Source organism: Fukomys damarensis, unplaced genomic scaffold (assembly GCF_012274545.1).
Source record: "Fukomys damarensis isolate Sample0158 unplaced genomic scaffold, DMR_v1.0_HiC HiC_scaffold_21, whole genome shotgun sequence".
In the NCBI taxonomy this organism is placed as follows: domain Eukaryota; kingdom Metazoa; phylum Chordata; class Mammalia; order Rodentia; family Bathyergidae; genus Fukomys; species Fukomys damarensis.
In genome coordinates, this window is record NW_022900933.1 from 1,098,868 (window position 1) to 1,112,030 (window position 13,163).

The 13,163-nt window shown below is 37.8% G+C and overlaps 1 protein-coding gene across 4 annotated transcripts in view; it reads left to right on the forward strand.

Annotated features, from left to right (window-relative positions):
- Tmem260 (transmembrane protein 260) overlaps positions 1–13,163 on the forward strand; it is a 53,901-nt gene that overhangs the window by 31,018 nt on the left and 9,720 nt on the right. For all 4 annotated transcript variants that reach the window (XM_019210201.1, XM_033766932.1, XM_033766934.1 and 1 more), the window contains 5 exons: positions 208–291; positions 1,435–1,549; positions 2,778–2,947; positions 5,056–5,227; positions 8,178–8,326. In XM_019210201.1, the coding sequence (XP_019065746.1) occupies positions 208–291; positions 1,435–1,549; positions 2,778–2,947; positions 5,056–5,227; positions 8,178–8,326 (690 nt within the window). The remainder of the gene's footprint in view (positions 1–207; positions 292–1,434; positions 1,550–2,777; positions 2,948–5,055; positions 5,228–8,177; positions 8,327–13,163) is intronic.

Below are 13,163 nucleotides of genomic sequence, written 5' to 3' on the forward strand. Positions count from 1 at the left end.
CCTTGTCTCAAAAAACCCCACAGAATTATTTAACTAGATCCCGTCACAAATTATACGTGTTGATAATCAAAGTTTACAATTGGAAAACATCTTAGAAGTATTTAACTCTTTCTATGGTGATAATCAAATACATTCTACAGAGAATACTTTATTTGCAATTAGCTCAACTTGTTTTCTGCCCTTAATAATTTAGTTTGTTTTTTACAGTTCTCAAGTAACGAGTATGAGGACAGAACTCTCTCTCAACATTCAAGCCCTTGCAGTTTGGGCAAATATATGTTCAGCAAGAAGGTGAGTAAAATGATTACTTTTGCTGTTGTTCTTACCGTGGTCGTTAACTGAGTGAATGTTTGCAGTATGTCATTGTAGGACATTGCCAGTATTCTTTCTGTTCCAAATCCGTAATTCTGCTAACCAGCTCTGGTAAAGCAAATCTGCTTCATTAAGAGAATGAAGAAGCTAGGAAGAACTTAGCTTATTTTATCTCCTGATTATAAATCAATGTTCAAAAAGTGATCAGTTTATGCAAAGAGGCAGGTCATTTGATGTCTTAAGCCTTGGGTCTGATTGCTTACTCTGCCCAGTGCTAGTTATTATTATTGATTTACAAAGGAAACAAATAAGTTTAAATTTCTCTGATAATAAAAAAACCGTAAAAGGTAGCACTGTTAGTCCCCATTAATTTTATATTCATTGTATGTTCACATCTGTTGAATGTATTTATATGTAAATGTTTACACCTGTATGTATATGTCTTATTTAATACTTAACATTGTATTGTTAACATTTTCGCATACCTTTTGATTAAACTTTAAGTCACTTAAATGCTTATATTCCATCCTGTGACCATAGGAGAGTGAATTTAAATGTTCTCTTATTTGAGAATCATTAGATTGCTTCCCACTTTTTCCAGTTATAAGTGATAATCACCCTAGAGCATTTTTATAGATATTTTTCATATTTCTGTTTATTGTTTAAAGATTTATACTTGAATCAGAAATGACTGACTAAATGGTTATGAGTATTATTAAGGCTCTTCATAGAGATATTACTGAATTATTTTTTTCTCAAGGATTATAATAACATGCATTCTTGTCCTAAATTCTCACTGATGTTGAGATTTGTCACTTTTAAATCTTTATTATTTCAAGCATCAAAATAATGCTTTTGTTTTATATGTTTGATTACTTCTGAAATTTAACAAGGTTAATAGTTTGTGTTACTCTGAATATCCTTTGCTTCAGAGCTCCAAGTTAAGTTGCCTGCAGTATGCAATTCAGGTTTATTACTAGCTCTTGGTCATCTGTTCCTACTCAGATTTTTTAAAACTGAGGTTTTTCTTCTTAAAAATGGTAAGTTTTGGAAATAGGAATACTATGATGATGTTCACGCATATAGATAACTTTGCGCATGCCTGGATTTTTTGTTTTGTAGGGACGGACAGAATTCGCCGTTAGTCTGGCTGTTTACCGGAATGCTTTACATTTACTCGCTGTTCTTTGCTTGGAGGGCAAACTTAGATATTTCAAAACCACTTTTCATGGGTGTGGTAAGTCGTACTTAGATATACCCTTTAACTGGAAAGTTTGTGAGGATTATACAAATTTGTATTTCATAAGCCTTATAGAAGAGCAAGCTATTTCAGGAATGAAATAAATCGGAAGTTCAATTACTGAGCCATTAAGACTTAGCCTGTTTTTAGGGAGGAGTTGCAATATTTGGTTAACATTGTAGTGAAATAGAAAGACAAATCTCAGATATTTTAGTGGTGTGTGTGTGTGTGTGTGTGTGTGTGTGTATACACTTGCGAATATATGTACAATTGCGTTTCACCTAGAAATTTTTTAGACTAAAAAAAGAAATAAGGGTTATAACTGAGGGCAGCCACTGACTCATTCCTTATTTACCTCACCAGTCCCGGGACTGCACCATAGAGCTGTGCGCCCAGCAGCCGTCTCTGAGATTAGCGTATTTCTTCTCCTATCATAGAACTCTGTACATATATCAACTGAGAAACGAGATAGGCGGTGTAAATGAGGGCGTTGTTGCTGATCACCCTGCGGCTGCAGACTGTCTGTGCACGAGGGCTGGCCTCGCGATGCCACAGGGTGGGCAGACCCAGCCACGAGTCACCTGCAGGGCTGTGCCACAGGCCTGGCCCCATCACCCCCACCCGCTGGCTGGGCAACACTCTGCTCTTGGACACGTGCTTCCTGTGGGCAGCTCCCTCCTAAGAGTAGGGAGTGGCTGGAGGCTGGGGAGAGGGGTGGGGTTGCAGGCTCTGCTCTTTTGTCCCACTGGAAGAGGAAAGGAGGGGCCCAGGGTTGTTAGACTCCTGGAGCTCCTTCACAGGGAGAGAGGCCAGGAATCAGGCCAGAACATTTTCCTGCCTCCTCCACCCTATTTCTGGAGCCCAAAATGGATGGTTACTGTATTAAAGTGAATGTTTGCATCCAAAAAGGAAAATGCAGGCTCATTTCTGGCTGCATTCATTCTGGCTGAATGCTTGTCTGGTGTTCACAAGGCCCTGAGTTTCATCCTCCACACCACCAAAAAAAAAAAAAAAAAAAAATTGAAAAGAAAGAGGCTCACATCCGACTTTTCTTGAAAATTGAAAAAAATGAAGCAATCTGTACAGGGTTGGATTTGGAAACTCAGTTAACAAGATCTTCATGAGAGCAGGCCTAGCACTAAGTGTGAGCAGTGTATTTTCAGAATATGTAAGTAGCCGATTGATTGCCAGCCAGCTAGATGCATGGCTTCTGTGTCCCTTGCAGGTGGAACGGTTCTGGATGCAGAGTAACGCCGTGGTGGCTGTCCTCGCTGGTCTTGGCTTGGCAACACTTGCATCACAGATGAGCCGGGTTCTGAACAGCGGCAGGCTGCAACGTCTGGAATGGCTCTCAGCAACTCTATTTGTGGTTTACCAAATGTATTCTAATTACAGGTAACCTGCTTATTTTTATGAAAAGTAGCACCCAAGCCAGAGACATTTGGATACTTAGGTGTGGGACTTGGTTTCATTTTTAGCTTGTATTGGTTTCCAAAACTTAAGTGAGACAGCTTAGTCCAATTTCAGTGGTCTTTAATGTCTGGGGGTTGTTAGTCCGCCTGAAACAGAATTCAAAATGGGTGACTGGAGTCTTCACACCTCTTTAAACAAGGGTGCAGACAGTGTACACAGATTCTTTATATACTCTCCTGAAGAACCTTGGAGATACTTTGCAGAATTTAGAGTGTGTGTAAAATTCCATGATCTAAAATACTGCTTACACAGACAGTAAAGATACTTGGAGCTTTTTATGGGCATTAAAATAATGTATTTCATGCTCCAAAGAGTTCATCTTTTGGGTAATGTTGGGCCCTTTTCCAGTTAGCTTTGTAGTAGAGATAATTAATTACTTTTAAATTAAGTTCTAAGTTTCTTAACTCCCATATAGTATTTTTTAGTATGTATTTTTGGGCCAGGGATTTAGCTCAGTGGTTTCACCACCTGCCTTGCAAGTCGAGGGCCCCAAGTTCAATCCCCGGTACTAAAACAAACAAACAAACAAAAAAATGTATTTTTAGATCTGTTAAATAATGATTACAATGAAATCTCAGTGTAACCTAAAAGATGCCCAAGTCTTAGATGACAGTTTATTTCTAGCAGTTTGATACATGTTACAAAAGTGGAAGAGGAAGTCCTTGGTGTTTCAAGGTACAGTGAGAGCTGACTGAGATCGTTTTAGAACCAACTTCATCTTTTAGCTTAACTCTGAAAGCATCCGTAGGTCCTGGTCATCCCAGAGTATAGCCTGTGAGGACGGGTTCCTGCGCCACGTGCCCATGCACCAGGGCTGCTGGCTGGAGGGGCTGTCAGCCTCCTCCTCCGGGTTTCTGGGAGCCTCACCACCGCGATGTGCGTGCAGACTAGGAGTTCAGCTTGTTTTGCCATCTTCGTGTGCCCCAAGGGAATGGCATTCATAGCTACTCTGCTGGGTGGCAAAACGTGTACCGCTACCCACAGCAACGTGGCGGGCAGTGGTAGGAAACAGCGACGCTGGCATCAATCGTGCAAGCAGGGTGATACCACGTTCCCAGAAGTCAGTCTGCTTTGTGGAGCCAACCTGGTGATCCAGCTTCAGGCAGTGCTCCTCGGCGCCCTCAAATGTAGCGTACCCCTTCCTGATGGGAAGGCCATTCCTTCCGGCTTTTGATGCTTTTCCTCTTTTCTTTTCTTTTTAAAATTAATTTTATTATACATTGTAGGTACATTTATTGGTACATATTGCAGGTATACAGTGTGACATTGCTTTTTCTCTTTTCATGTTAATTTCTCAGAATTCATGCACTTTTTTTTTTTTTTTTGGTACCAAGGATCGAACTCGGGTCCTCGAGCTTGCAAGGCAGGCGACAGAACCACTGAGCTGAATCCCCCTCCCTACTTTTTTTGAAGTTACAAAACCTGCTTTGTTTTTGAAAAGACCTATAGCGCTATTGTTGGCAAGAGCAAATGGTAGAGAGAAGTAGAGGACACACTGGAGAGTAGACAGCGCTCTCTCCTGCTTGTCCTGTTGCCCTCCTTGCCCGGAGAGACTTCTGGTCCCGAGGGAAGAGTGACTGACTGCAGGAAGCTTGGGATGCGGGCAGTGGTGGGAAGGGTCAGCCTCGGCACGCAGGTACAGGTTTCCTTCTGCATTTCTGAAAGTTCCTTTGGTGTAAATGGAATTAACATGAAATTACCTTAATTCCACAGAGTCACAAAACTTAGCTTTGTTGGATGAAATTGGATTACTTGGGGAGGGGCTTATTCTGGGACACTGAACAAACTCCCTTTTTATAAAGGCGGTTATGAATTCTAGAAGTAAAGCAGAAACTGGGTTTTTTCAATTGTACAGTTAGGTCTTTTCTTTTGTTTTATCAGATAGTAGTGTTTTTCCCAAATATATGCATCCTCTCTGAGGAGATAACTTAGAAAGTACTGAAACACTAAATGTAGATTGTTTGATGTGAAAAAAATCTTAAAACATGGCTAATTGTTGATGCAGCTTTAACTTTCATCTTTCTATTTAGCCTCTGTGACCAAAGGACCAACAATGTGATCAATATGTTTGCAAAGAATCTCCTAGACTCTATGCCCCGTGATGCAATCATCTTACTCAGAGGCGATTTGCCAGGGAATGGTCTCCGTTACCTGCACTACTGTGAGGGTTTAAGGCCAGATATTTCATTAGTGGATCAGGAAGTAAGTATATATGATATATGATACATAATACGTAAAAGACATTTAGAATATAGCAATCATTTTTAAAACATTTTTGAAAAAAACATCTTAATGGATGAATGCATTGTTTGTAATCATATTAGACTATATGTCATATTTTTTTGTTTAATAATACAAATCATATGCGTTGTTTCTATCATTTAAACTAACTGGTTTCAGAATTTCTGTGTTTTGTTGGCTTAGTCCTGCATGCCTGTTACACAAGCAACTTGGCAGGGTGAGGTAGGAGGATCACAAGTTTGAGGCCAGCCTGGGTAACTTGGCAGGATCTCTTTTCAAAATAAAAACTTTCAAAAGAGCTAAGGATGTAGCTAAAGAGTAGAACACTAGCCCTGAGTTGAATATAATATGAATCGTAGTATGGGAAAGTAAAAGTCTCAAATAATTTCTCAAAATAAAAATTATTAACCAAAACTGTGCTATAGTAATTTTACATAATCTTAGCTGTTCCTGTGTCAAAAATACATTAGGAGGGAAGTTGTAGAAATTTTGATGGCTATTAAGACAATTTTTTGCAACTGAAAAACTATGTTTAAATATGATTTATTATTTAGACCATAAATACTTAAAGGAGACCAAATCTAACTAGTGTTTAGAGGAATCATGAGGAAAAGAGAAATTCTTAATCTTGAAAGTTTGATCCCTACCTAGTAGCAAAAAAAAAAAAAAAAAAACCTATGTTGAATTAAAAAATAATTAGAATTTTGGGAGAAAACTATAAACAAATTTTCAAATAATCTGTAGGGAAATTTGCAAATTGCATATTTTATAAGCAGTTGCATTTATGTTATGCATACAAATTGATGAATTTGATCTTCATTTTAGCTACTGAAAAAAACTTGTTGATAACATGGTATTGTACTATGATTTTAAATACTGTTTGGAGGGTCTGGGGGCACAGCTCGGTGGTAGAGTACATGGGTAGCGTGTATGGGGCTCCAACTTCAATCCCACCACTTACATTATATATAACATGAATTGTATGTGTGTGTGTGTGTGTGTGTGTGTGTGTGTGTGTAAAATACCTATATCATATATATTTGGTAAAAGGCGAAAGATCTGAAGAGAAACCAGAGTATATATATGTACTGTTTGGGGCAACAGCTGCCGTAGCTGAGAAGCATGGGTTTCCCAGAGAGTAAAACCGAAATCCAATCTTCAGCCATTTCCGAGGCATGTGAGAGGGACAAGTGAGTTTTTCTGTCAGAGCTTCTGTTCCCTTATGCACGAAATGGAAGTTATCATTATAAAGCAGGAGGCTTTAGAATGCAAAACACATAATGCCTGAGGAAGAGTAGCTTAAATTATGGCATTTTTATTTCACATAATGAGTATTTGGGAAATAGGCTTTGGATTGATACAAGCAACTCGATGATGGCAATATTCTGGGGCAGCTTTTCTGACTTTCCCCCACAGTCCCAGATGAGTGCTCACTTCCAAATGTCATGCTGTAGAACAAGGTGCTTCTTTGGGGGGGCCTGTACCTCCCCCAGCTCTGTGTTCAGCAGTGAGGGTCCATGCGCCACTCCCACAATACTCAACTCAGAGCGTGTTACCGGCCCTGAGCTGCCTGATCAAAATAGGGCAACATCAGCAAAAAGGAAAGTAGTAGCTATTGAATGGGCAACAGCAGTGTCTAATGCAATTATTCTCACGTAGTAAGGTTATTCTGGAAACTAACTGAGGCGCATGAAGGTCATTAACAGAGGATGTTCAGTATCAGCATTTCCCCAAACTGAAGCTACTGAGTAAGAAAATCGAATACAGGAAGTATTACTTGAATTTCACGAGGTACCCTTAGATTAAAATTAATTTGTAGCTGGGCATGTTGGTGAATACCTGTGATCCAAGCTACCTGGGAGATTGAGGCAGAAGGATTGCAAATCTAAGGCCAGCCTGGACAACTTAGTAAGACGCTCCCTCAAAAATAAAAAATAAAAACAGCTGGGTATGTAGCTCCTTGGACAAGTGCCCCTGTGTTTGATGCCTAGTACCAGAAAAATAAATAAAGAGCCATTCGCTTCTTAAATATCTTACACGAAGAAAAACCTAAACACAGTTGCTGAAACGGTGATGCATGAACTCTAACAAAGTTACCAAAGCACTGTCTCTTCTACATAAAGAGGGTTTCTCACTACATAAAAGTATAGAATTAAGTAGTAAGTATGTGTTAGGTATTGAATTATGAAAAGTGATTTTTGCTGGGGATTTAGCTCAGTGGCACCGCACCTGCCTTGCAAGTACAAGGCTTTGAGTTTGGTCCCTGATACAAAAAAAAAAAAAACAAGTTATTTTCTTCTAATTATTTTAATTAAAAGTACGTGTAAAGTTATGTAATTAGCTTGGATCTGCTAATAAATTAAGCTGATTTGGCCAGACGGGTTTGTCATTTGCTGCCTAGATTATTAGGTGATTGCGCTCAGGGCCGGGGGATTGGGTCTTGTTCTCTGGGGTGAGTGGCGCTGGCTCTTTGGAGGGAGGAAGCCGTGGCATCTGACGCTGTCCTGTCTCTTGCTTGGGCAGCTTAGCCTGACCCTCACAGAGATCACACCTTCAGCCAGCGTCGTTCAGGAACTTTCCTTTGCCTCCCACGCCAGTCCTTCCTCCCTGGGAGCACAGACGTGTGAGGAACAGGCCAGAGCTGGGCCTGGGGCCGGGGCAGGGAGGGCCTCGTGGGGGGAGAGTAGAAGCCATGACACCGAGGCCTGGTGTGCTGGGACAGTTGTGTGGTGAGATGTAAAGCCCAAGGGTTGGTTGTTTTCGGAGTGGCCAGGGCCACACTCCTCTGTTGTGCTTGAAAGTATCAATTACTGAAAAAGTATACTCACATTTTAGATCTTTTTGTACTTGCTACCTTGATTTTGTAAAGAAGTATACTAAAAGTATGATATCATATGCAATTTTCTGGCAGATGATGACTTACGAGTGGTATTTACCCAAGATGGCAAAGCATTTGCCAGGTGTCCGCTTTCCTGGGGACCGGTGGAATCCTGTGGAAGGGGCATTGCCTACTGGAATGGTCACATTTAATCTTTATCGTTTTCTGGAAATAAATAAACAGTAAGCATTCTTTTCATATAATAGCTTTTCTAAAATTGTTTCTGTAACAGCTGTGCCTCATCCAAAAGACCAATTTTCTATACCTATTTCCCTGTCACCGGTGAGATTATCTTTGTAATTAATTTGAATATCTGTGCATAAATGAGGCCAGACAGAAATAAATGTTATTGTTCTGGGTAAAAGAAAAATAAAGGCAGATTAGCAAGAACAGAAAATAAGATCTTAGTGCAATTCAGAGAAATTAGAGATGTGCCTTCCTACTTGAAATCATTGCAGGTGTATTGCAAGCAATTACAGTTTCCTCCCAGTCAACACCCTGGCCCCCCTGTAAGTGTAAAGCAATTTTTTTCACGAGTAATCACTGTATAAAAATAGCTTAAGGATTTTGTTTTATAAAGGATAAGACATTTTTATAAATAAGAAAAACACCTACAGTTTACACTAACTGAGATAAAAAGTATGAGAATTATGAATTCTATACTTGAGAACATAAAATTATTCACAGTTAAGGTCAACAATAAGGACTCTGTCAGTGGTATAGTTTTGAACACTTCTCCTGTCACTGAGATGTTTAAGATCACCATGAGCTTGAACAAGAGGAAATTTTGCTTCATAACTTCTTTTTTTCTTAGAAAGAGGACTTCTGAATAATCTTTGTAAATCCCAAAAGCTGTCAGTCCTTGCTCAGAGTGGAATGCCAGTGTCCAGAGGCTGTGTTTCCAGTGGCTTGTGGAGGAACATGCAGGCAGTGCGTGCAGATAAGGCTGGACGAGGAACACTGATCCTGTTCTGGAATGGCACGTGTGGGACCTGCCAGTCTCCAAACGGCATTTTTGTGAATTTCATTCAATTCAGACCCACGAAATTTCATTTGAGTCAGGCGATGGCAATAAAAAGAGAAATGAAACACAGTTCCAAACCCGGGTAGACCACAGTCTGGCCACGTTTGCATGTGACTGTGGCTTGCGGTCACCTCTGCACTGCCTTCATGGCGTCCGAATATGAACGCTCGGTGTGTGTCCACTAAATGTGTCATTTCCTGACCGTGGACACTGAATGTTCTGGAATCATTAATGAGGCAGCCATTAATTCTACCTGAAGGCATCCACTGAGCATTTGTTTCATTATGGAGACTCCAGAATGTTCCAGGAACAGTATTACAGGAGCACTGCATGCGCTTGGGGAGTGCTAGGCAGCGGGGAGGGTGAAGCTGTGGTCATCATCTGCATTGCAAGGACAACCACTGCTACCGTTTTGATGTCTTACTTTGGGTTTCATCCAGTTTTAATGTGAAGTATTTACTTATACGAGGCAAAGTCATACACATAGCATGTTTTACATAGCTAGGACAGTATCGCATCTTCTGTTCAGTTTCTTCACCTAACATCAGACACGTGTCTATGTGCTTAATTAAATGCCGTCAGTGCCATTAGTTTTGCTGTATAATATTTCCATAGGATGCATGCTATTTTAACAAATACTCTATTTTCCTAAGAAATTTTTGTTTAACATAGTGATAAAGTTTTGTCACTGTTTTTTACTAATGAAGTCTCAGGATAAATTTTATTTGTTAGTATCTGTTTTTAAAATAAATTTAAACGTTTTTAAATAATGTTATAGAGTAAGAAATTATATTTAAAAGACAAATGTGATCCTATCACTCAATAATAAATATATCAAAGGTGTATTTTTTACAAAGTTGAAAGCATAATGTAAGAGTCCTGTTTTTTATTCAACAGCAAACATTTCCCTGCTTTTACAAACTTTTTGTAAATATTTTAGTAGACACATGCTATAGTTTAATAATAGATTAATAAATTATCACAACCATCAAAACACAGAACAACAGCCTGTGACCTGGAGTCTCCCTTTGTGCTGCTCTCCCGTGGACCTCCTGTCCCCACAGCCCTGAGCCTGGCAGCACTCCTGTTCCTCACTACTGTGGCTCACTCCTTGCAGAATGTCACACAGAAGGAACCATAGAGCGTGCTGTCTGTTGGTCACGGTGTATTTCACTCCACACACTGCCTTTGAGATCCATCCAAGTTGTGTGTGTGTCCAAGTTCATTCTTTTTGGTTGCTGAATAGTGTGGTTTGCTTTTCTTAATATACTCTGGATATAAATCATTTATCAAATATGTGCTTCATAAATATTGTTTATGTTTATTATGAAATTATGAAATATTGTTTATGTTTTATGAAGCAGAAAGTTATTTCAGTAAAACCCATTTTTTTTGTTGTTTTGTTTTACGGGTCATACTTTTGATTTTACATCTAGGAACTCAGCATATTATCAAGCCATAAAAATGTTCTCATGTTTTCTTCTAAAAGTTCTGTTTTGTTTTTCTATATAAGATGTCAGATTGTCCTCACACTATTTGTTGAGTTTCTTCATTGAATAGAATTTCAAACTTTATTTACCAGAAAAATCCTTCTGGATTTTTTTGTTGGTTTTGATTTGATTAGTGTTTTCATTATGTGTTTTTCATTCTCTTGCTTTTGACCAGAGAAAATGGGTTTCTTGTAAAGAGTATATATTTAGAAGGGCTGGGGATTTAGCTCAGTTGTTCCGGCACTTGCCTTGCAAGCACAAAGACCCGAATTCGATCCCCGGTACCAAAAAAAAGAAAAAGAAAATGATTCGATATTTTGTATCTATACATAGGAAATTTTAAATATATTATTTATATATTTATATCATATAATACTATGTATTAAATATATAATAATTTATTATATAGATATAGATATTTATATTATCACTAAAATCCTAAACTTGAAGGGAGGGCAGCAGTATGGGGAAAAAGCAAGAACCGAGACCTATCATGTAAAGTGCAAGATCCCAATGATAAATATAACTGTATTGTTTGCGTTAAAGGTACCAATAAAAAAAATAAGCATTAAAAAAATGTCTACCATTTAAAAAAAGAGTATATATTTAGGCCTTATTTTATATTTATATTTAGACCATTGTATCTTTTTTATGAAAAAAATAAAATTTCATAACAACAATAAAAGAACAATAATGAATAGACTGTATCATCTCTTCAAAGTAATTACTTAGCATATAATACATAAGCAAAAAAAGATTCTTACAAAAAGAAATGAATAGATAATAGCTGGGTTTTTTTTCATGTTTTTTTTTCAGCTTTAATTGAGTTTATTGGTACATTTTAGGGATACAGTACAGTTACATTCATTGTTGGGATCCTGTACCTTTACATGACAGGTCTTGGTTCTCATTTTTTCCCCTTACCTCTGCCCTCCCTTCACCCCCTCCTCCCCTCCCTATCTACAAACACTTTATTTCCATCTTTTCATTATCTCACATTTTTTTCTTTTCCCTTATTACCCTTCCCCTACCCTTCCCACCTTCCCTACACCTTTAGCTCCTTTCTTCCCATTTCTAAATGTCAGTAACTTATTAGGATCTTATGCATTATTGCAGATTATTCACACCAGAGAAATTATTCGGTATTTCAACATGTGTGACTTATTTATTTCACTTAGGAAGATATGGTTTTTCTATAAAATAGAATTATTACTCAGCCATAAAGAACAAGAAAATAGATTCATTCATAGGAAAATGGATAATAGCTGTTTTTAACTGATATCTTTAGATCATTTGCATTTAATATGAATATCAATATGTTTAGATTTATATCATATCATTTTTCAATTTATTGTTTTTTATTGTATCACTTTTCCTTTTCTGCCTTTTTTAAATTGATTTTTAAAATTATTTCTTGAGATGTTTACTGTATCCCTTGGTAAACGTGTTTGTTTTCTTGTGATTTTTTTGCTGTTCTTGGTTTTTGGTGTGATCGTTTACTTGTTTTTGGTTCTTTTTCTTTTTCTACTTGATGTTCTTGCGATTACAGTATGCACACTAACTTGCCATAGTTGTTAGGGGTGATACTTTACCACTATTGATGGACTACAAAAATCTTACTGCCGTGTTAGTCCAGATGTGTAATTCGCCACACTTTTGTGTTATTATATATTATATCATACATATGCTGTTTTTTTCAATTTTCATATATATGTTAAAGAATTTAGGAAAAATATTGTAAAATATTTCTTCAGACACTTTACCAGGTCTATTGCTCTTCCTTCAGTCCTTCTTAGAGCAGAATTGTTAGCAGTGGATCCTCTTAATTATCTGTTATCTAAAAATGTTTTTATTTCAATTTCCACTTTTTTTTATATTTGTGGATTGATAGTGTTATTTTATATCTTTTGATCTGTGTGTTTATGAGGAGAAATCCACATTTAAATCATTGTTCTCCTGGCTGAAATGTATTTTCTCTGCTGCTTTCAAAGTTTTTTTATTTGTTTTAGTTGTCAGGGGTTAGATTATATGGTGTGTGGGTGTAGGTTTGAGTGTTTGGGGTTTGCAGAGTTCCTGACCCTGTAAATTAGGTCTTTCACAAATGTGAGCTTTTCAGGCATTACTTTAATTTTTTTTTTTTGCATAATCTTTCTCATCCTGAGACTGGTGACACAGATTTAGACTTCAGTATATTGTCACAGGGATATCTGCGACTCTGAAATTTTTTTTCAACCCTTTTCTGTGTTTGTTTGAATGGTATAATCGCCATCCTTGGCAAACCCTCTCTCCAAATTTGTATAAAGTCCAGCCAGGGAATTTTTAATTTCACTCATTGTATTTTTCAGGTTTATAATTTCCATTTGGTTTTTCTTTATATCTTCTGTTTCTTTGCTGAGGTTCACTATCTTCTCATTACTTTCAAGACTATTTGCCTTTACGTCTTGGTGCATGGTTTGGCAAGTCTAGCATTTATGTCTTTTTTTTTTTTTTTTTTTTTTTTTTTTT